Source organism: Coenobita brevimanus, chromosome 76 (assembly GCF_032717465.1).
Source record: "Coenobita brevimanus isolate Jiangsu-jjx chromosome 76, ASM3271746v2, whole genome shotgun sequence".
NCBI classification, from domain to species: domain Eukaryota; kingdom Metazoa; phylum Arthropoda; class Malacostraca; order Decapoda; family Coenobitidae; genus Coenobita; species Coenobita brevimanus.
In genome coordinates this window covers 5980595-6004614 of record NC_137029.1, presented here as the reverse complement: position 1 = coordinate 6004614, position 24020 = coordinate 5980595, and the positions used below count along the sequence as shown (strand labels likewise).

Genomic DNA, 24020 nt, shown 5'->3' with positions numbered 1-24020 from the left:
GTGGCTCCACTGTCAGATTATGCAGAAGTCCTTCAACTCCCTTCCCATCCCCCAAAAGGAGGATGGTGGACTGCAGGAGAAGGGTCACTTATGTCTGTAGTCTACTGGGTTCAAGACTGAGATGAGCTTGTGACTACAGAAACAATTAGAATGGCACTCAGTAGAGCGCATACCTCCGCCAACGCTCTATCTCGCAATGTTGAAGAAAAAAAAAAAAAAAAAAAAACTGGATCCTCGCCTTTATCCGGGTCCTCCCCAAAATTTAATGGAGTGTATTCTGGGCCAAGGCCCATTCTTCTACCAAGTTTCGTGGAAATCCGCCCGGTAGTTTTTGTGTAATCTTGCTCACAAAACAACCAACCAACCAACCAACAAACGGACAGGGGTGAAAACATAACCTCCTTGGCGGAGGTAATAACTCTTTGAATCCACTCATCCAGATCATGTTTTTTATCTTTTCGTTTCTTCTTGCTGTACCAAATAATTAATTTGATTTTAGGAAAGATCTTTTGTATTGAAGAGGCTGCAGGAACCCCTCCAGTTTAAACAAATATACTGTAAACTTGATAAAAAAAAAAAAAAATGTCAGGCGATGCCAGGAAGAAAATGAAAGGTAGTGTCCCCAGCCTCAGTAGTTTAACTTTTCCTTCTTCTTCTTCTTCCTTTTTTTTGTACTTCTTGACATTTCCTGACGATTTTATTCAGCTTAGGGGAAACCTTTCGAACTGAAGGGGTTAGATACAGCCATCACAAACCCTCTCAGCAGGAGAAACCTTTCCCCAGTGCAATCATATCACCTGAGAGAAGAAAGAATAGACTAGAAAAGTATGTCATTCTGGATTAATCAGTAAATATACGCGGACGATCGACACCGGGACAAAATGTTGAAGAATAAAGAAGCTTCCGTTAGTACAGGTAATTAATTTGCTTCAGACAAACAGCCGTGAGGGGATAGACTGTTGACTGATCATGTGACAGTCAACACCATCAAGGGGAAGAAGTCAAGACAAGGAGAAGAAGTGAAGACAAGAAGAAATCAAGATAAGGGGAAGCCAAGACAAGAGGAAAAAATGAAGACAAAGGGAAGAAGTCAAAGGGAAGAAATCAAGACTAGGAAAATCAAGACAAGGGGAAGAAATCAAGACAAGGAGAAGAAATCAAGACAAGGAGAAGAAATCAAGACATGGGGAAGAAATCGAGACAGGGGGAAGAAGTCAAGACAAGGGGGAGAAATCAAGAAGAGGAGAAATGAGACAAAGGGAAGAAATCAAGATAAGAGAAAGAAGCCAAGACAAGAGGAAGAAATCAAGACAAGGAGAAGTCAGGATAAGATGAAGAAATCAAGACACCCGGAAGAAGTTCAGACAAGGGGAAAAAAAAAAACAAGACAAGGAGAAGTCAGGGCTAGAGGAAGAAATCAAGAAAAGGGGAAGATCATCAAGACAAGGGGAAGAAATCAAGACAAGGAGAAGAAATCAAGACAAGGGGAAGAAGTCAAGAGGAAAAAATCAAGACAAGAGGAAGAAGTCAAGACAAGGGGAAGAAATCAAGACAAAGGGAAGAAATCAAGACAAGAGGAAGAAGTTAAGATAAGGGGAAAAAAAACAAGACAAAGGGAAGACAGTTTCGCCAGAGACGGATGAATATGAGGATCCCTGGCATTAGAGTCGTATTTTTTGGGGGGGTGATTTTGGAAGTTTCGCAACATCACTTCCATAACGATTAGTTCTACCGTTTTCGTTGCTGACAGGGGGCAGGAATTTTTGCCAAAGACGAGTGGGTACGGCGTTCACTGGCATTTATCTCGAATTTTATATATTTGGAAAGTTTCATAACACCTCTTAGTCGGTGATTTAATATGTAAATTGCAACTCAATATCCTGTTTAATCCTATTGATAAAGACTTTGCAAGTATTAACCCTTTCATTTCTATGATGAATTTGTTTGTTTTTGCGTCTACAATAAAAATATCATCAATTTAGGATAGACCTCTGTTAGTAATGAGGTTATGAAGGGCACAACTAGCTCCTGCATTTCGAAAAGTTTATCCTGATGTGAAGCGAATCGTCTGTTTTGAGCAAGAATAGAATGCAGAACACATCGTCGGATTAAAAGGGTGAAAGCGATATAAACAGTATTCTAGAGGGTGTTAAAGTGTAATAATAAAAGTAAATCGCTAAGGAAGAGGTGGTACGTGGTATTACAGTTTAATGTGAAAAATAAATCGCTAAGAATGAGGTGGTAAGTAATCTCCTGTGCAACCAAATATATGACTCGTATTTAATCACGTGGTTATGATGTTATGCACCCAACACACACCCAAGCTTTTAGTGGTCTTTAATATTTGTGTTTTTTCTGGCTTTAGTTTCCATTTGCATTTTGTTATGTTCTTGCCTGTCCTTTGTAATTCATATTCTTCATTCCTTTATTTCATTTTTATTACAATATGGCTACAATGACCTTAGCATTTGAGGGGGCAGCTGTTTCTCATTTATTTTCATCTTATCGCTATTCAATGCATTAGGCCTTGGTAACAATTATGTGGTAATGTCTAACTCCGCTTGTGTGTTGATGAATGTTTAAGACGAAAGTATTTATTTACAATTAGGTATGGATAGACGTTGTGTGTGTGTGTGTGTGTGTGTGAGAGAGAGAGAGAGAGAGAGAGAGAGAGAGAGAGAGAGAGAGAAGGGAGGAGAGGAAAAGAGGGAGAACAAAGGAATTCAAACAGGGGAAGCTATGACTATGATTTCTCTTCTTTAAGTCTAACATAAGGACAGCAAAACGAGGAGGTTTCCCCTGCCTGTCAATCCCTTCAGCTGCAGTCGTATGGAAATAGTGGGAAGGATCACCAAACGCACACAAAATGTCATAGTAATTTTATAGGAAAAAGTAAAAAGAATATATATTAGTTTGCACTTTCAATATGTATGGAAAAAATAGCGTTAATTCTGTATCATAGCCTATCACACTGCGAGGATATTTGTTTCATAAGTCTGCGGCCTTTATGAAGATTAAATGAATTGCGTCAATTAACTGAAAGCGTTTACCAGTGATTTTATAGCCGTTACCTTTAGTCTATTTAGACCTGTGTGTGTGTGTGTGTGTGTGTGTGTGTGTGTGTGTGTGTGTGTGTGTGTGTGTGTGTGTGTGTGATCGTCATAATTATTACGTCCTTTGAAAATTTTACTCATTTGGCTCGCATCCCCTCAAAGTCTGGTTTCTTCCATGCATTCCTCGTACGGTATATTTCTAAATATTTCACAATATTTTTCAGTCTTCAATATACTTTTCAGTTTTCTCCCTCCTCCCTCACCTCCTTTTTACGGTGACTAAAACTCAAAAGATACACCAAATGTGAGTGAATTATGGAATTACATGGGGTGAGGAAATTTTCTGACGAACTCGAATCCTTTGCCAATAAATGTTTTGAATTTGCTGGCATCCTTTACCGCCTCCCAGCACAAACGCATTGGTTTTATATCCTTAGTTAGTATCAGTCTGACATCTATTTTATTACATGTTTGTGGTGTATATTGCTTACCTTATAGCTTATTTTGTTATTTTTATTACCATTATTCAAAACCTTCCATTTACCAGTACTGAAATTCATTTTGCACAGTTCAGTCCTTTAACTTTTATTTTCTTGTTCTCTCATAGCTATCTGTCTCTTGAAAGATATATCTGTTCTGACTCGAGTTATTTGGGATCATCAGTACATATTGATGCCTTACAACGTGAACTTTAGTATTATTCATATTAATTGGAAAAAACAGGATCCAAAACTGAATCTATGTAGTACTCCACTTGCGACATTTATCCAGGACGATCCATTTTTTATTGGTCACGACTCTGCTAACGTCCCTATATATATATATATATATATATAGATAGATAGATAGATAGATAGATAGGTAGGTAGGGAGAGAGAGAGAGAGAGAGAGAGAGAGAGAGAGAGAGAGAGAGAGAGAGAGAAATTGGGATTATTTTTGAAGCTGTATCAGGAGCTTATAGGAGAAAAGCTGATTAAGGGAGTCGGTAGGATTAAGTTTCGAGATAGACTAGAAGGTGGGTGTGAAGCTCTTAATCTCCTTAGTAGAAGAAGTTTAGTTCAAGGTAAACTGAAATAAATAAATAAATATCTCATCCGGCCGTAGAAAAAAAAAATATATATCACATTACTGAATTTGCTAAAGCATATGTCCTTATCCGTGTGTGGGGTTTTTGCTCCACACAAGAGGGCGCGAGGCCTTTGTAGATTTCAGGCTGTTATGGAACGGTATTTAGAATCTATAAGTAATAATTTTCCACTGTTTCTAAAAAATGTCTGAGTCCTATTTTTCTTCGAATAAGACATTACCTTTTCAATGCGGAATGAAAATGCAAGATACGAGATGGTGGTATAGAATATCGGTGCATCTGGGCAGGACTTGTCCATGGCTCAATGTAATGCAGCCAACCGTGATGTGTGTTAGCTTTCAACACATTAGTCCCGAAGAGGAATAGAGAGCAATGGAAATGAAAAATGCGGATGTATTTAATTTGCCCGTCGCTAAACAGAACTCTGTATATGCAAAAACAGACTGTACTAAGGGGACATTCATTAACAACGAAGTTATTTTTCATTTATTTTGATACTCGGACGCTGAAACAGTACTTTCGGAATTTAATTGTTAGCTAACTACCATGATGAAACTGCTGGTCACGAAAGAGTGCATTGGAAAGGTATAGAATTGCTGAATTGTCATTTTTGTGCCACTGAGTTACGTGAAAAAAAGTTGCAAAAGAATGACCATCTGGGCTCACGTTAAGCTGAAAGAACTGTAGTCACCCTTCTCTATCAGACTGTTATATTCTCTCTTCCATTAATATTATATTTCCTCGTCCATTACAGCATTTCGCCATTGTTGCACATCACCGTAACGAGATGCTTCAGATTTGCACCGCTCCACTGGCTTCTCCGCTCACCAACATAGCACAATCCGATACTGCATCACCTTCCCTCTCCAGAGTTATTAATTTAGTCATGTTTGCAATCGGCCTGAAGCGATATCCATAATCCTGGATCGGACGGTTAACAGAATATTCTGTTCAAAGTGAATTTGTTTTGATATGAATGAGTAGAACAGACAATTCACTTTCGGGCCAAGATGAAGTACTGACACAACTAATGCTTCAGTTGTCTAGGATTATATGGGTTGATTGATGAACTGATTGATTGATGTATGGCGAATACCTAAAGTACAGGCCAACAGTTACGAGAATTGCAGCTAAGCAGGTTGACGATTTGGGGGCACATGTCATTATCAGCATCATCGGGGTTATCTAGTGACTGGGTCATCACAGGGTCTGATTTCCTCACAGTGGACACCTCACCCTCTATCAGCCTCGCCACATTGCATTCCCAATCATTCTCACTCCTCGTCCCCTCCTTCCATCACCTCGTCCCTCCCTCCCCATGTTTCTATCCCACCCCAACATTCGCCACTCGCACATTCTGCCTTGGACCACTAACCTGTCCCATCCTGGCCAAGTCAACTTAACTCCTTCAGTACGATAACGTATTCTTCAGTTTACTTATACTACCACAAGACAATCATTCAAGTTAGGAGGGAGTTGAGAGGTACGTAAAATAGAGGGTATAAGTTGGGGGGGAAGACAGCGAAATGGTAGGGGACAAGGCGACATGGAGGCATTTGTTTGAGGTCACTTCTTACTGGATTAAGGCATCTAGCTATGGTTAGATAGATAGATAAATAGATGATAAACAGATAGATAGGAAGAACATCTAGTAGTGAAGGAGTTAGTGAAACCTATCTATCTCTCTAGTTTTAAATGTCTAACCTAATTTGAAAAAAGTTTAAAAATAGCACCAATAAAATGAAAAAAATACTCGTCCTGGGGCTGAAGTGGTGAAGGATCTCTGTGGCGAAGGTCAACACAGGTCACTAAAGGTCATGTCGCTCTCCCCTCTCCGCCGGTATGGCAAATATCGGAAATGTTTAGGTCAAGCCTGTGAGTGGGGAGAAGAGAAGGTCATTGGAGGTCATAATAGATGCTGTATTACGTAATCCCTTCAGCCCGATTACCTTTCTTAAACCCATTCAGTCTGTTGACGTCTTTCCCTAATTATTCCTAGACGATTTTATGAAGCTCAGTCGGTATAGTAGTTTTGTAGTGAAGGCTATAATGAAAACATGTACCCGACTTCCCCCCCTCCCCGGTCCAAATTTCTCTCTCTCTCTCTCTCTCTCTCTCTCTCTCTCTCTCTCTCTCTCTCTCTCTCAATGAAATCGTCGTCATGAGGTAGCCAGAACATAGTCAAAGTTACGTCACCGGATTGGAGAGGTTTAATTTTAATCATACTATATCCGGACGATACGAGAGATTTTTCAGACTGGAGGGGTTAGATACAACCTTCATAAACCCCTCCAACACTAAAGGCCTCTCCCAACTTGAGCAAAATCGTCTGTTAGTAGTCTCAGCAGAACGAGAAATAGGTTTTTGAAGTGAAGGAATCGGCAACTTAACCAGCTTTGTGTAATCTGATCGTGTGACCTTCAGATGCATGGAGGAAAGTGGAGAAATTAAATATTGTTCTGGTACGTCGAAAGAGAGGAAATAATATATTTTTTCCATTAATGCCTTTCCAAACCAGAAAAAACACAGCTATATATTTTTCTGAATTTGCGTTTGACTGCATTTTTTTTTATATGTATTATGTGACAATATTATCAAACACAAAAGTTTTTCTCAACATCTAGAATTTTAATTTTCTAAAGTGCTGATGATGATATGGGTATTAAAAAAATTGTATAGGTGAACGATGAAACATGATGGATTTTTTATTATCTGACAGCTTAATGAACAAGCCAGTAGGCAACGATGGCCAGCTCTAAGCGGACCACTTTTGTCTGCGACCGGAAGTGAGTTTCGGTATGAAATATTCCTGTGTGACAGTACCGAAGGGCAACGTACCACCCAAGAATCATTGTGTGTGTGTGTGTGTGTGTGTGTGTGTGTGTGTGTGTGTGTGTGTGTGTGCGCGCGCGCGCCTATATATATATATTTTTTTTAATGTGAGGAAGAAGGAACCAAAGGCCACGAGCCCGCAATAACTGTTCCCTCCAACTGAAAAACAAAATACAAGAGAGAGCCAAATTCAAGATCCGATCATTCGAGATATTTATTTGATGTATGTGTTCGTGCGTGTAAAACTGTATATAGATAAATGTGTGTATGTGTCTGTGTGTGTGGGCGTGTGTGTGTCTGTGTGTGTTTGTGTGTGTGTGTGTGTGTGTGTGTGTGTGTGTGTGTGTGTGTGTGTGTGTGTGTGTGTGTGTGTGTGTGTGTGTGTAAGGATGAGAACCCCCCCACACACACATACACACTAGTGGCATGAGAGGGTAGGGAAGGCAACTCGAAAGTTTGTTAATATGAAGTTAAGCGGTGTTGGGTAGCTTGAAGTCATTACCAAGTTACCGGGAAGTTACCATCATGACAGTGACAAGTTGCGGGCCCAAAGAGGAGGCCTTATCTCTTCCACAGTGAATACGTATTTTTCATTATACTTGGCTCTCGCTACGTTATTATATTCAGCTTCGGTGTGGGTTTGTGCAGTAAAGGGGTTAATAAAGACTATTACTATCTATTCTTTCCTGTTTGATAATTTTCTCCGAAGCTTAATATACTGTAATTGGCTGGAAATTGCAAATCCTTTCCGTAACACCACCACCACTAACAGCGACAACAACAACAACATCAACAACAACAGAAACAATCCAAGTACGATGCTACATCGAAAGTTAATAAGTAAAGACAACAACAGCAACAACAACAGCAACAACTGCTACTACTTCTACTACAACTACTGCTACTACTACTACTACTACTACTACTACTACTTCTAATGCTGCTGCTGCTGCTGCTGCTGCTGCTGCTGCTGCCGCTGTTGCTGCTGTTGCTGCTGCTGCCGCTGTTGCTGCTGTTGCTGCTGCTACCACCACCCATCCACCACCACCACCACCACTACTACTACTACTACTACTACTACTACTACTACTACTACTACTACTACTACTGCTGCTGCTGCTGCTGCTGCTGCTGCTGCTGCTGCTACTACTACTACTACTACTACAGTTCAGATACAACGCCACATCGTGTTAATAAGTAATGGTACATCAAAAGCAACAACAGTCCAAATGCGACGCTTCGTTGACGATTAAGTATTAACAGCATTTCAGGGGATTAACTTCACTGCTGTAGTCAAGCAGAATTATCAGAATTGATGCCCCCAGTTTCATTTATGATGTAAAAAACTGTTGAACTGCGTGGCTTTGTTTGAATATCCAGTCAGTTCCCCAGCAAATTATTTTCATGTTATTTACGTCCATTTAAGATAGCTGTTGCAACAGACTCAGGGCCTGGCTTATACTCAGCCAAATCACTTTTCCATAAACCTACCACCATCACAAATTTTTGTCACATTCACATCCACTTTTGTGTAAGCAAATTGTGTAACAGATTGACAACCAGTATACCTGTAACATTTATACTATTGTTCTCTTGTTCTCTCCGAGAAGAGGAGTATGTTTTCACCCCTGTTTGTTTGTTTGTTATTTGTCAGTTAGCAGGAATACTCAAAAACTAAAGGAGATATTTAAACTAAATTTGCTGGGTAGATAGCCCATGTTCCAGGGAACTATCGATTAACTTTTGGGACCGATCCGAATCATGTTACAGATGCTGGATCGGGAAAACATTTTTTTTTTTTTTTTTTGTGAAACTCAAACCATTGATGAGATAACCTAACCCATTATGAAGAGTGGTTTGGAAATTAAGTTGCCTTTGTCGGAGAGATGCGTTCCACTGAGTGCCCTTCTAGTCATTTAAATGCAATAGGCGCTCTGAATATATCTGTAGTCTCCGATATACCGTGTTAATGCACGAGATTAAATGATACCCTGATGGAACATGACATTTTAAGCTTTCATTTCGAAATCTTTGATACAAGATTGATGGCGTAAATGTATGCATTTAAATCATACAGTATTCAAGATAGGTCATTGCTGTCTTCCACACAAACAACACGCGCGTTCGTTGACTGAGTGACCTGAGTTGTATCATTAAGCTGATAATGGGGAGGGGGTTAAAATTGGATACCGTGAGCCAAGGAATGGGTCGGGTTGGTTGAAAATTTGATGGGCGGTGGGGCTGGGGAAGGAATGCATACATTGTGAAAAATGGTGTTGTAAGGATAATGCCTTGGGTACAGTGAAGACTTAATGCAAAATTTTCTCCAGTGATAAGCTTAAGTTGCTCTCCTTTACCTGGCTTCTTGCGACGCAGGTGAAAAATGACTGGTTTGATGATAATTCAGGTAACGACTGGGAATAGCGTCATGCTTTTTCTATCTTGTTTATTGCCAGTCGTTGGAGCGTGATCTGTCAGCTCTTCTTTCAAAATGCATCATACAGTACATTGCCTCATGCTGCTCTAGGTGTGTGGTGCGGCAGGGTTTTAGAGTAGTATCCTGATGACGCACATTCCGTATTATTCTTGATACTACCATACTGTTATATTAAATTTGGGAATGATTTCTAGCTGTGGTGGGATTAATGAATACTATATTTAACCACTACAGTTCAGAATAAGTCTACTAAGCTGTGTTAAATCATCTCAGGACAGCAAGAATAAGCAAATACATTACCAGATTCAGTGAGTTAAATGAGTGTTCGCATGTGTGTTTAATATTCATTGCGGCCCCCTCCCCCCCCCAAAAAAAAAAGTCCGGAAGCTGCAACCGAGGGCAGAGTTTTCTTTTCTCTCTCTCTCTCTCTTTTTTTTTTTTTTTTTTTTTAAGCAACGAGATCTGACCTTCGTATGCTGACGATGTTTATAGCTATGTATTACGTACAATGAAAAAGAAAAAGTAGTAGTCACAACGGGCTTAGAGGACACCTTTTGTAGAGAAATTGTTTAGTTCATTTTTCCATGTTTTCGATTACTGCTCCATTCTGAGACACGTATTCTAAATGGCATAACACACGAGGCTTCTTAGCATCTGTTCCTTGGCAATTTGTTTATCCTATTACACACCTTCTCGTGTACATTGATTATATCGTCTCAGCATCGGCAAACGGTAATCATAACAATAACATACAATAACATGCAAAGTGATATTGCAAGTGTAATTTGCAGAATAGATCGCTGATGAAGACGTGTTATGAATTTCCAGTACCACTTAGAATATGATCTTGAGTGTGCCTATTGTTCCCTTTGGTGCAGGTGCCGCGGCGGGAGGGTTGAGGTGGTGGGAGGGCGGGATGACCTGGCTGCACTCACGCTCTGTGGGGAGGACGAGAGGCTTCATCCGCCAGCCGTCATCTTCACAGACTCTGGACAAGCCACCATCACATTCCAGTAAGTTCACCAGGATTCATAGCTTCACTGATTATCTGTTAAGTTCACCAGACACCGTAATTTCAGTGCTTGTCCTATAGTTCTTTCACCTTAACTTGACCCAGATTGTCGTCCTTTTGCGACTTATTTCACGTGGGTCATTGGCAGAATTAATCAGTGCTACAGCTCTACATCCTTCCCGTAGCACTTCTTCGTGACTAACATCATATCCTAGTACTAATCTCATGCTGTTCATGTCATACTCAGATTATTTTTGTAATATCAGGAGAAACTTTTCACTATAAAGGAGTTGGATGTATCCTTAATTAACCCCTTCACTACAATAGTGACTTCGTAAGCTGAAGAAAATCGTCTGGTAGCATCAAGAATATAATACAAATGGCATCCTCAGACTGAAAAAATTAAAATGGATACTAGGCCTTATGACGTGCCACTGTGTACACCGTATGTGCTAGAGTATGTTATTATCACCCGCCAAGCAAGGCGGGCTGCTGTTGTACAGTAGATAGCTCCTAGAGCTATCAGTAGCGGTGTTCCTTAGGGCTCTCTCCTATCGCCAACTCTTTTCCCTTTGTTCATCAATGACCTTCTAAGCAGTATGTCTACCCCTTTCCACTAATACGCTGATGACTCCACCCTTCACCTTTCCAGCCACTTCCTGCAGCATCCATCTCAGCAATTACTTCAACGAACAAGGGGTGAGACTATGGCACACCTGATGTCTGACTATGGTCATATCTCTGATTGGGGTAAAAGTAATCTTGTTTTTAAAGCATCAGAAACTCAGTTCTTACATCTATCAGTGCAACAACATCTTCCTTAGGAGTACCCTCTAATTTTTAACAATATCCAACTCAATCCGCATCATCTTAAATATACTTGGGGTTTCATTCTGTCAGGATTTGGGAAGATCATAATATTACCTCTTGTAAAATCTGCTTCCAAGAGATTAGGTGTGCTAAGCCAACTGTGTGCCTTCTTTACCTCTGCACATTTGTTGACTTTATACACGGGCTTTATTCGTCCCTGTTTAGAGTACAACTCTCATGTGTGGGGAGGCTTCCCACATACAGCTATTCTAAATAAGGTGAAGTTAAAGGCTTTTGTCTCATTAACTCTCCTCCTCTTACTGACTTCCTTCAACCTCTTTCTCTTTGCTGCACTGTTGCATCTTTATCTCTTCTCAATCGCTACTTCAGTGGTCACTGCTCCTCCAAACTGTCTACTTGTATCCCTGCACCACTACGGCAGGCACATACCAACCGTCTAGCAACAAATTCCCATCCCATTTCTGGCCAGCTCTTTAATGCAAGAGTTAACCGTTATTCCCAGTCCTTCATGTATGCAATGGGTCAACTCTGGAACTGTCTCCCTTTGTCTGTATTTCTTACTGCCCATGATCTCCATCCAGTCTTTTAAACGCAGTGTGTCCAGGCATCTCGAACTGAACAGATCTTGACTTTGGCTCTCTGTTAACTTGTTTTAGTTTTTTCTTGTAGGGAACAATTTGCTGGCTCCTGGCAATTGGTTCCTTGCTCTTTGTTATAAAAAAAAAAAAAAAAAAAAAAAAAAACTGCATGCATCTGTGTGTGTCTGACTGTTTCCCCAAAAAATCAAGTGGGCAAATTGAATCCAAGGTTTGCGGGCAGTATCCCTGGATGTATGGCTTGTTTGTTAATAATTTAGGCGAATCTGCTCCTCCGATTGCCAGAGGATTTTGCAAGAAAAAATACTATCTAACATTTTCTTTTAGCGTGCCATTATATATTTCCTATCATACCCTCAACCAAGAGAACGGCTATTTAAAGGTAACTATTAGAAATTATTCAAAGGACTGTTATACTCAATGACCTTCATCAGCATAATACCCCTGACTTCAGGCTTTTGAAAGCTAGCGTGATATTTAACTTTGTAGGAGAAGACAGCAAAATCTTAAGATTTCAGTGTGAAAGTGAAGCCTAGAGAAACTGTGAAGGAACTGTTAGATGCATATGAAGTGCTAGTGAAAACAATGAAGAAATCATTAAAAAGAACAGATTCAGTCTGAAGAGAGACACTCGCCCTCCCCAAGAAGAGCAAATCAGTCTTAACAGACAACAACAACAACAAAACAACAACAACAACAACAACAACAACATCAACAACAACAAAACAACAACAACAACAACAACAACAACAACAACAACATCAACAACAACAAAACAACAACAACAACAACAAAACATCAACAACAACAAAACAACAACAACAACAACTACTACTACTACGATTACGACTACTATTACGACTACGACTACGACTACGACTACGACTGCGACTGCGACTGCGACTACTACTACTACTACAAAGAACAAACCCAATTTTATATGGTAGACTAAGTGAAGAAAAACTCTTGTAATTGGTAGTCATTTTTTTTTCTTTCTCGTTTATATCCTTCTTTCTTAACTGGGTTGCTATCCCTGCTGGAGCTTTCGGGTCAGTAATCTTAAACTTTTTCCAGTTGGGTACGTAACTTGTAACTAATAATAATAATAATAATAATAATCATCATCATCATCATCATCATCATTATAATAATAATAATAGTAATAATAATAATAATAATAATAATAATACAAATACAACAGCCTTGATTTGCAGGCTGCGTAGTTTGGAACCGGAGCAGGAATGGACATGCAATTCCACTGTGTGCAACTTGAACAAACATACTGATCTGTGCGTTTCACTGCCTTCTCACTGGATTTCACAGGGATTCAGTTCAACACGGCAAGTACAGCATACTTGTCCATTGAGGTGGGGTATGTAATAGTACTAGCTGCAACACCAGGTTCATCTGACTGAATCCAGTGACCTTCTTCAGTCCACCATTCTCCATTTGGGGAATAGGAGAAAAAATGAGGGATGTTTGTATGATCAGGTGGCGGAGCCACCCTATCATATCGGTGCCTCCTTGTGAAAGAGTCCCTTGTCGGCACCGAGATTAAGTATTCTTGGAGGAAGCAATGCCAATGTTAGGAACTGGTGTGACAGAGAACCCTAATCTTGTCACAGAACACTTCGTAGCACGTTTTCCCTAGCGATTTATTTCCTTAAGCAATTTATATAGCATATGGTATCTAGATATTCTTTTCGACACTATTTACATTACAGATCAGATCATGAAGAAATAAATAGGATGGGGACGGGGCTGTCTAGGAAAATCAGAATGGCAGTGGAGATAATTTTCAAATGAAGCTTGTAAACATGTGTGAGTACTTTGATATTGTTCATTTGAATACAGTAGCTGGACGTCCATATATCAACGGTCTTTGTGAACGTGATGGTGCTGCCCCATACAATATGGAACACAAAAAGCTTGTAGTGAGATCAAGCCATCCAGTTCTTGCATGTCCAGTTCAAGTCAGGAACTCGTTACATATGATTGGTGGTTATAACCCATACCAATCAATCCACTGAAGGAATCCAAAATTGCCCTCTGTTTTGTGTGGAGAAACCATTATTGCTACCTTTGATAAACATTTAAATGCAAGCCCATTTCTTTTATGAGAAAAATCGAGATGTTCGTGATTATGCGTGCAGGCAGGATAGCATTTAACTAAGCACATTAATATTCTTGGGTATGTTATTCATACGAGTTTTGTAGATAACACAAGGCTATAATACTATTATCTTGGCTGCGAAATACCAGCTTTAAATTATCTCCAGCCAAACGATTTTCCTATGCTCAGAGAAATCAACAAGAGAAACCGTATCGAGAGGAAGGTAATCGGGTACTCTGCTCCTCCACCCTCACACTTAATTTGCATACGTACCAAATCACACTGACAACTCTCGTGCCAGTATCGACTAATCCCTCTAAATGTCGTGCTTGAATTCCTGTTGGCTGGCGGATCACTCAGGCTGGATTACAGTGAGGTGGGAGGGTGTTAGGTGTGGTGGAGGAGTGTTGAGGGATTCTGGGTGTGCTTGAGGGAGTGTGGATGTGTTCGAGGAGTTTGTAGAGGGTCATGGAGCAGGCATGCATGCTGGGGAGCGTGGGATGTGCTGAGGTGTGGTGAGATGTGGTGGGGAGTGTGGGGTGTATTGCAGAATGTAGGGTGTCGTGGGGGAATATATGGTATTTTGGGGAATATGGGATGTGTTGGGATGTGAAGTGTGTTTGGAGGTACGGGGTGTTTTGGATTGTGTTAGGAAATGTGGGGTGTGTGTGATGTGCTTCGGTGTGGGGTGTATTGGGCTGTGTTGGGATATGTGGGGACTATGGGATGTATTGGGATGTGCTGGGGAATGTGAGTATTCTAGAGTGTGTGGGCCGTGATGGGGGACTGAGTGTGTGCTGGGGAGTTTTGGACGAGTGTGGATGTGTTGGGAAGTTCTGGACGAGTGTGAGTGTGTTTGTGTGTGTTGAAGGAGTGAGGAATGTGTTAATAGAGTGAAGTGTGTTGTGGAATTGTGAAGTGTTCTGGGAATGTGTAGAGTGTGAATGGATTGTGCTAGAGGAGTATGATGGAGGAGAGGGTAATGTAATGGAGCAGTGTGTGTGAAGTGTTGTGAACCAGTGTGTGTGGATAGTGGAGCAGTGAGTGTGGAGTATAGTGGAGCAATTTGCGTGGAGTGTGATGAAGCTGTGTGTGTGGAGAGTGGTGGAGCAGTGTGTGTGTGTGTGTGTGTGTGTGTGTGTGTGTGTGTGTGTGTGTGTGTGTGTGTGTGTGTGTGTCTGTGTGTGTGTGTGTGTGTCTGTGTGTGTGTGTGTGTGTGTGTGTGTGTGTGTGTGTGTGTGTGTGTGTGTGTGTGTGTGTGTGTGTGTGTGTGTGTGTGTGTGTGTGTGTGTGTGGAATGTGGTAGGGCAGTGTGTGTGTGGATTGTAGTGGAGAAGTGTGTGTGTGTGTGTGTGTGTGTGTGTGTGTGTGTGTGTGTGTGTGTGTGTGTGTGTGTGTGTGTGTGTGTGTGTGTGTGTGTGTGTGTGTGGTGGAGGAGTACCTGTGGAGTGGTCTGTTGTGAGAGGCGGTGTGGGAGCTCTCGTGTGTAAGATGATCAACATGTTGTACTCGTGACGGGGAGAACTTAAAGGTGATCTTACACAACCCTCTCGCCCCTACCCACCCCACCCCACTCCACCCCACCAATCTCCTTACCTTGCCTACCCTACCCTACACCCCTCACCCACTCCTATTCCTGTCAGCCTACCTTAAACCATCAGTACCTGCCTACCCTACCCTACACCTCTTACTCCTTCTCTTACCTTCTTACCTTACACCCATCCGTACCTGTCTGGCCGACACTACTTTTTACCTGCCGACTCTTACGTGCTTCTTTACGCACATCTATAACCCCTTCTCCTCCTTGCTTTCTTCCTTGGTTCTCTCCTTACCTTCTTTCCCTATTCCTTTCCCTACTTGCCTATCCTACACCCAGCTCATCTATTCTCTTTCCTTCCCTACCTGTCTAACCTTCTCGTCCCCCCCCCCTCCCCTACCTACTCACCCTACACCTCGCACCACATCTCTCTATCTGCGTAGCCAATTCCCTCTCTCTCTCTCTCTCTCTCTCTCTCTCTCTGTCCATGTGTGTGTGTGTGTGTGTGTGTGTGTGTGTGTGTGTGTGTGCCTCGTCTAACTATATAAAGGTCCTTTCTTCCTTCCTTCTTCCCTTCCCTCTTTCCTTCTCTCCTTTCTTCCATCCTTCCTTCCTTCTTTCCTTCCATCTCTCATTTCTTCCTTCCTTCTTACCCTTATCTCTCTCTCTCATCCTTACTCTTTTCTATACATCCCTTCCTCCTCTCCTTCAACCTCTCTCCTATCTACCTCCCTCCCTCTCTCCCTCCCTCTTTACTACTTCCTTGTCTCTTTCCTTCCTTCCTTTCTCCCTTTCTTCTCTTCCTCCTTCCGTCGTTCCTTTCTTCTTTTTCCTTCCTTCTTCCCTCCATCATTCATTCATTCATTCATTCCTCACTTCTTTCCTCCCTTTCCTCCTTCCTTCCCCTCCTTCCCTCCCTCCATCACTCACCTGGCAACTCTCAATCTCAAGGAATTTTTCTCTCTCCTCTTGAATCAAACTCTCTCCCCCGAACCTTCCCCTACCCTACCCCTCCCAACCCCCTACCTGCCTCACTCCTGACCCACCTTCCTCACCCTTACCCTCCCTACCTTACCCACCCCCTTCCTATTACACCAATCACCCTCCATTCCTAACCCCTCCCCTTTCCTACCTCACCCCTCCTTGCCTCACCCCTCCCCACACAGCCTCACCCCTCCCCCTTCTTGCCTCATCCCTTCTCCATGCCTCACCTCATCCCCTCCCTGGGTCACTCCTCCTCCTCTATCCCACCCCTTCCCTTCCTACCTAATCCTTCCCTCCCCCCTGTCTAACCGATTCCCCTCCCTTCCTTACCTTTCCCCCTCTCTTCCTCACCCCTAATCCTCCCTGTCTCTCCCCTCCCCTCCCTCCCCATCATCTCATATCCTTCCCTTCTCCCTTTCCCTTCTCCTTTTCCCTCTCCCCTCCCCCATTTTCTCCTCCCCTTCCCCACCACCCAGTTCCCACCCACTCCGTCTTGATATTTCATTCTTTCTCTCTCTCTGTCTGTCTCTCTCTCTCTCCTTCTCTCTCTCTCTCACCTCAGTTCCACTCCCCCTTTAACCACTTCCCCACTCTCACTCTAACTTTCTCTACTCTCATTTTCTTTTTTTCTCCCCTCACTCACTCTCATTTTCTCCCATATCAGCTCCTCCTTTTCACTTATGCTTTTCTTTCTTATTCATTTTTTCTCACCTTTTTCTCTCTGTTTTCTCACTTTTTACTTCTGCTTAATTCCATTTTCTCCCTGCTCACTTTTTCTCATGTTCTTTCCTCTCTTAGTTTCTCCCCTGTCTCTTTTCCCTCTCACTTTCTTTCTCATTTCCTCCAGTCTCATTTTCAATTTCTCCCATTTTTTACCACATTTTCCTTACATATTCACTCGGTTTCTACTTTCTATCACTTCCACTTTCACTTTCTTTAGTATCACCTGTCACTCTCAGTTTCTCCCCTCTCGCACTCTGTCCTTTCTCACAAATTTCACCCCTCTCTCTCTCTCTCTCTCTCTCTCTCTCTCTCTCTCTCTCTCTATGTATATATATATATATATATATATATATATATATATATATATATATATATATATATATATATATATATATATATATATATATATATATATATATATATATATATATATATATATATATAATTGTCACGGAGTGATGTGAAATTATGCATTAAGAATGCTACATGTTACTTGAAAATAGAGACAAGGGATTGACTTGTGAAAATCAAGTAGTAAGTTTTACTTTATGCCGGCTTACTTCGCTGATTCTCTAAGGACGAGAATTTATAAACTTTCTCAACAGTACACAGCAGACACTAATTACTCACACGTGCTGTTTGTTAGTACTGTTAGCCTCTTGAGAAAGTGACTCCACCCCTGACAATCAATAACTAGTGCTGATAGTAATAAACAGGTTCTTGCCTGTGCTTAACTCCTTGCTGGCACAACGGATTTAAGTTTGATACAAAAGAACTGGCCTAAGTACCAGCTATGAATATTGCAAAGAGTTTGTGCGAACTAGGAGCGGCAACTAAAATAAGCTTGATGTGGAGAAATAAAACATGATTCTAATTACATTAAGCTCAAAGAATAGAACTGTAAATTTATTTATTACAATAAAATAAATTTATGTTATATGAATCTCAAAAATGAATTCAAAATAACAAGGAGAATACACTCGCTCATTCAAAAGCTAATCACACTTAAGCCTAGAAAAACAAACAGAAATACTGGTCAGTGGAGGGGAGCCGAACGAAAAGACTGGGCGCCCGTGATGAACATCAAACGCTGCAATTCGCTAAGCCCGCTTCGCCAATTCACCGTCTAGGTGGAGATTCAGGAACTCGCTGTACAGCAGTCGAACCTCACCCTGGGGTGTTCGTGACTCATGGTAGAGCCGTCCTTGTTTACGAAGGATCCTGGTTTGACCTCTCCATGAATACTTAATCACTCTACCCTTTTGCTTCTTCCCCATGGCAGCACACTGCTTGGCGATACTTAGCGGGAACGACAAACTACGGAGGTGGTGCTCTACGCTGGGCACAAACGGTCCTACTCTCGAGGCTAGTCAAAGCTAACTGACTTCAAACTATGATAGGGAGCGAGAGATGGCCACGTTCGCCGGAAGTAGGGCGTGGCCTAACTTCAACGGTCAACAGAAAGAAAGTGAATGATATAGGCTCACAATAAATCACTCAGTGAAAGCATTAATGTCATGGGTAAGAATGGTCACTTGTGAAACAGTGACAAATGTTCTGAAAACCATCCCGATTGAGTGAATATGAGGACGGTTGAACTGAGTGATGCGCAGTGGGAATTCCATTAGAGTTCGTCGTTTTCTCACTAAAGTACAATGTCACGAATTTATAAATAAGCTCGCGCAAAGTCATGACATTACACCCCACCAAAATCAAATTATTCTTCAGAAAAATTTTGATATACATACATATAAATCCTAACTCAGTCACACAAGATTCACACTGTGGTGTGTGTACTATCCTGCTACAGGAAATATCACAGTCACCAATGAGCGAAAAAATAGCCCGTCTTTACGTTAATAGAGGCAAGCTTGAGGAAAAAACTCCGTGACAACGGTGAAAAATTCTGTACTCAGGTCAAACTGAGTGAAAAGTTCGCTACATTTACATTAACAACTAATTGTTATGTAGTGTGATGTATGTAATAAATGGTGTAGGTGTGACAGTTGTGGTGTAACTGTGCCTACATGTAAAATTATATAATACAAATCAATAGTAAATAGAGACGACGAGGCAGAAGAGAAGAGGCGGCAGCATGCGGCAGAGACGATTAGCTGATATGCACGACAAAATTGCTACACCCGCCAGCTGCACCTGCGAAAGCAATCAAGGAGGAGCATCAAAATTGTCAGTGCGACAAACAGTTTTTATTAAATTGCAATTTCTCTCTCTGCCTAGCAGTCAATACTTATGTCACAAAAAGTACACTATTATCTTCTTAATGGATACATTATTAACCTAGAAACGTAGTCCTTGGATTGCTCAAATCTCTGAGGACCCCTGTAGTTTACTGGTTAAACTTACATTATTAACCAGGAAACGTGCTAGTCCTTGGATTGCCCAAATCTCTCAGAACGGGCAGTTTACTGGTTAAACCTACATTTTTAACCAGGAATTGTGCTAGTCCTTGGATTGCCCAAATCTCTCAGAACGGGCAGTTTAATGGTTAACCTAACTTTACACTTACGATTAACATTGGCAAGCTGAGAATCCCTACGCAATCTCGGGCAGGTCACATTTTAACACCCAACATGGGTGTGAAGACTCATGTGGATAATGTGCATTCTCCGGGAATCCTCAGAGAGGTCCATAGCTCGAGACACCACAAGATAACTCAAACACAGCCTCGGATTGTCCCTATGGGGTTCTCGAACTTCCCCTTTAACCTACAGTACATATGTATGTACAGGCCCTGGACATAATGTGTACTGTGGGGGCAATTGGCGATACATCAGATCTGCACCCATATTACCACTGCCCTCTCTCTCAACTGACTCAGAGATTATGGGCATGGATTCAAACAGCACAGGAAAGACATGTCCCTGATTGGTGGTACGTTGACACACATTGCAGGAACGCACAAAGCTATCTATTTCCTGTCCCATCCCTGGCCAGAAAAAGTCAGCACGGATACGGTCCTGGGTTTTCCTTTTGCCCATGTGACCTCCTGAGGCTGAACAATGACCCCATTCTAACACTGCTTGGCGATACTTAGCAGGAACGACAAACTGCAGTCGAACCTCGCCCGCGGGTGTTTGTGACTCATGGTAGAGCCTTCCTTCTTTACGAAGGAACTTGGCTTGACCTCCCGGTTAATACTTAATCACTCAACCCTTTTGTTTCTTCTGCACAGCAGCAAGTGTTGGGTCAGAATGTTGTTCTTGGACAACATCTTGACTACAAATCAGATCTTGCAGCGATGCAATGGTCACCGGGGTGACACAGTTCAGAGCCTTGGCCATGGCTCGTGTTACTGCAGCCGAAGTCTGAGTAACGTCATCTATGGTGCAACTATACTTGGCACCTGCTATGTTGCCTATAATAAGGTCAAATAAAGGTTCTGGCATGACAACAGCAAGTGTCGTACCAGTGTAAAATAGAGATGCCACCTGGATACATGCCTCAGGGACAATCTCACTGATCCATCAATAAGCTGAGCTTGGCTCTGTCGACCTGTGTACTCCTCAGGCCGAACTAGACTCGGCCGACAGAGCAACCTGAGGAACCATTGTCTCTCAGGACCTTTACAGGAATGCCTCCCACAAACCCTGGCTGAACAAGGAAGTTACTGTTACCTGTGGGAGGGGCTGTGGAGGAAGCAGCCAGCCACTGATGAGGCTGCTGAATGAATGATGCGGCAAACATGGTGCCCTGAAAATTAGATACCAGAGGGGTTGTACTCACCGTTTGGGGAGATGGAGGATTGACCACCTGTGGCAGAGAGTTCACTGTCGCTGGGGGACTAGTGAACTCTGGGGAACTACCTGTGCTGCTAGGGACGACACCACTGTACTGCTGTTGAGGAATGAAGGCTGCGTTTGCCTCCTGCCTCTGATACACTGGGGCTGGTGCTGAAAAGGATTGTCCCGACTGTCGATTGTGTGGCTGATACTGCTGCTGGTTAGGGTACTTCTTGTTGTACCGCTTCCACTCAGGTTTCTGGGTATTTTGCCCCTGGTCCTTCTTCTGCGGTTTGTTTGGACCTTGGCCATTATTCTGAGAACGGCCTTGTTGCTTGTGTTCAGTCTGAGATGGTTTCCCAGATTTGTCAGCTTTCCTGTTTCAGGTGTGTTGCTTATGAGTTTGATACCCGTATGCAGTGAAGAATGCATCAGCCATCTCCACCATTTGGCTGGCATCCCTTACCTGGCAGATCTTAAGCTGAGCCATAAGCTCAGCAGGCAACGACTTTTCTAGCTGCATGTGCGGCATAAGGTCAATTATCCTCTCTCACGTGGGAGGAGTTTCATCCTTCTCCTTCCACTGTTCTAAGTAAGCAGTAAGCTGATCAAGAAACTGAACAGCAGTCTCCTTTTCTTGTAGACACACCCTCATAAACTGACTCCTGGCGTCGTCAACTGTGAGACCGTACGCTTTGATGAGTGCGGCCTTCATCATCTCATACGTGAGATTGTCTTCACGAATTCTGTGGAGAATATCGAGGGCAGGGCCTTCAAACAAGCTAAGAAACTGGAGCCGCTTAGCTGCCTCATCCAGCTGGTACAGCTGAGCCATGTCTTCGAAACGAGCTATGAATGGCTCAATTCGCTCGCCTTCCTTGTATGAAGGAAGCTTGATGAGTGGGGTCGCCAGAACATGTGCAGGGAGAGCGCTCGTGGAGCTTGGGTTAGCTGCACCAGATGGTGTCCGAAGCCAAGGAGTCTCGCTTGAGCTTCAACGTCTCGAGTTCATGTTTCTCATGTGCCTCGCACTCGGCACGTTCGTGTTCTTGTTCTCATTCTCACTGTTCTAGCTCGTATTCACGTTCTCTGTCTCGTTGTTCTCGCTCGTATTCACGTTCTCTTTCGCGTTGTTCTCGCTCGTGTTCACGTTGTTCTCGCTCATGTTCACGTTCTCTCTTACGTTCCTCACGCTGAATTCGATGCTCTTCACGAGCATCATTCTCATGTTGCTGCTCGTAACTAAACCAAGGGAGGACTTATTCCTTTAGTTGTTTGGGGTCAGTAAGCCCCATATCTTTGGTTTCCTGTACATATATATTAGTAGCCATAATGTTAACTCAACTAAGGCTGAGTAGACTAAAAACTGAGACTGAATGCTATTTTGCAGAGAAATGCCAGTAATCAAAAGTAAAGAATATAGGCACAGGTTGGTGGTGACCAGTTTTATCTAGTTAAACTGGTAAAGAAAGAAAATTAAAAAAAGAAAAAACTGAATGGGAAAACTATTACGTAAAATTAATAGAAATGAATCAATAACCACCAGTAAGATAGTGTCTATAGACTTTAATGATAAATACCTAGGTGTGAGTGAGTGAGTATTACTCGTTAATAACTTTAGAGCTAGGAGTTAATATCCTGGAATGAGATCGCCAGATGTCAAGGGGTGATGTGAAATTATGAATTAAGAATGCTAGATGTTACTTGAAAATAGAGACAAGGGACTGACTTGTGAAAATCAAGTAGTAAGTTTTACTTTATGCCGGCTTACTTCGCTGATTCTCTAAGGACGAGAATTTTTAAACTTTCTCAACAGTACACAGCAGAGACTAATTCTTTTTTTTTTTTTTATGTGACCGACTCTGGGCATAGGCTTCACAGCCTGCTTTCAAGGCCCAGTAGTCCTCCTACGTACCGCACACCCCTACACAGCAGAGACTAATTACTCACACGTGCTGTTTGTTAGTACTGTTAGCCTCTTGAGAAAGTAACTCCACCCCTGAAAATCAATAACTAATGCTAATAGTAATAAACAGGTTCTTGCCGGTGCTTAACTCCTGGCTGGCACAACAGATTTAAGTTTGATACAAAAGAACTGGCCTAAGCACCAGTTATGAATATTGTAAAGAGTTTGTGCAAACTAGGAGTGGCAACTAAAATAAGCTTAATGTGGAGAAATAAAACATGATTCTAATTACATTAAGCTCAAAGAATAGAACTGAAAATTTATTGATTACAATAAAATAAATTTATGTTATATGAATCTCAAAAATGAATTCAAAATAACAAGGAGAATACACTCACTCATTCAAAAGCTAATCACACTTAAGCCTAGAAAAACAAACAGAAATACTGGTCAGTGGAGGGGAGCCGAACGAAAAGACTGAGCGCCCGTGATGAACATCAAACGCTGCAATTTGCTAAGCCCGCTTCACCAATTCACCGTCTAGGTGGAGATTCAGGAACTCGCTGTACAGCAGTCGAACCTCACCCTGGGGTGTACGTGACTCATGGTAGAGCCGTCCTTGTTTACTAAGGAACCTGGCTTGACCTCGCCGTGAATACATAATCACTCTACCCTTTTGCTTCTTCCACACAGCAGCACACTGCTTGGCGATACTTAGTGGGAACGACAAACTGGCGCTGCTCTACGCAGGGCACAAACGGTCCTACCCTCAAGGCAACTCAAAGCTGACTGACTTCAAACTATGAAAGGGGGGGAGAGATGGCTGTGTTCACCGGAAATAGGGCATGGCCTAAATTCAACAGTCAACGGAAAGAAGGTGAACGATATAGGCTCACAATAAATCACTCAGTGAAAGCACTAATGTCGTGGGTAAGAATGGTCACTTGTAAAACAGTGACAAATGTTCTGAAAACCATCCCGATCGAGTGAATACGAGGACGGTTGAACTGAGTGATGCGCAGTGGGAATTCCACTAGAGTTCGTGGTTTTCTCACTAAAGAATAATGTCACGAATTTATAAACACGCTCAAAGTGAATTCATGATATATATATATATATATATATATATATATATATATATATATATATATATATATATATATATATAT

General features: G+C 42.0%; 1 protein-coding gene across 1 annotated transcript in view; it reads left to right on the top strand.

Moving 5' to 3' along the window:
• LOC145408266 (uncharacterized) overlaps positions 1-24020 on the top strand; it is a 194090-nt gene that overhangs the window by 115702 nt on the left and 54368 nt on the right. The window contains exon 4 of the mRNA XM_080279034.1: positions 10288-10422. Coding sequence (XP_080135160.1) covers positions 10288-10422 — 135 coding nt within the window. The remainder of the gene's footprint in view (positions 1-10287; positions 10423-24020) is intronic.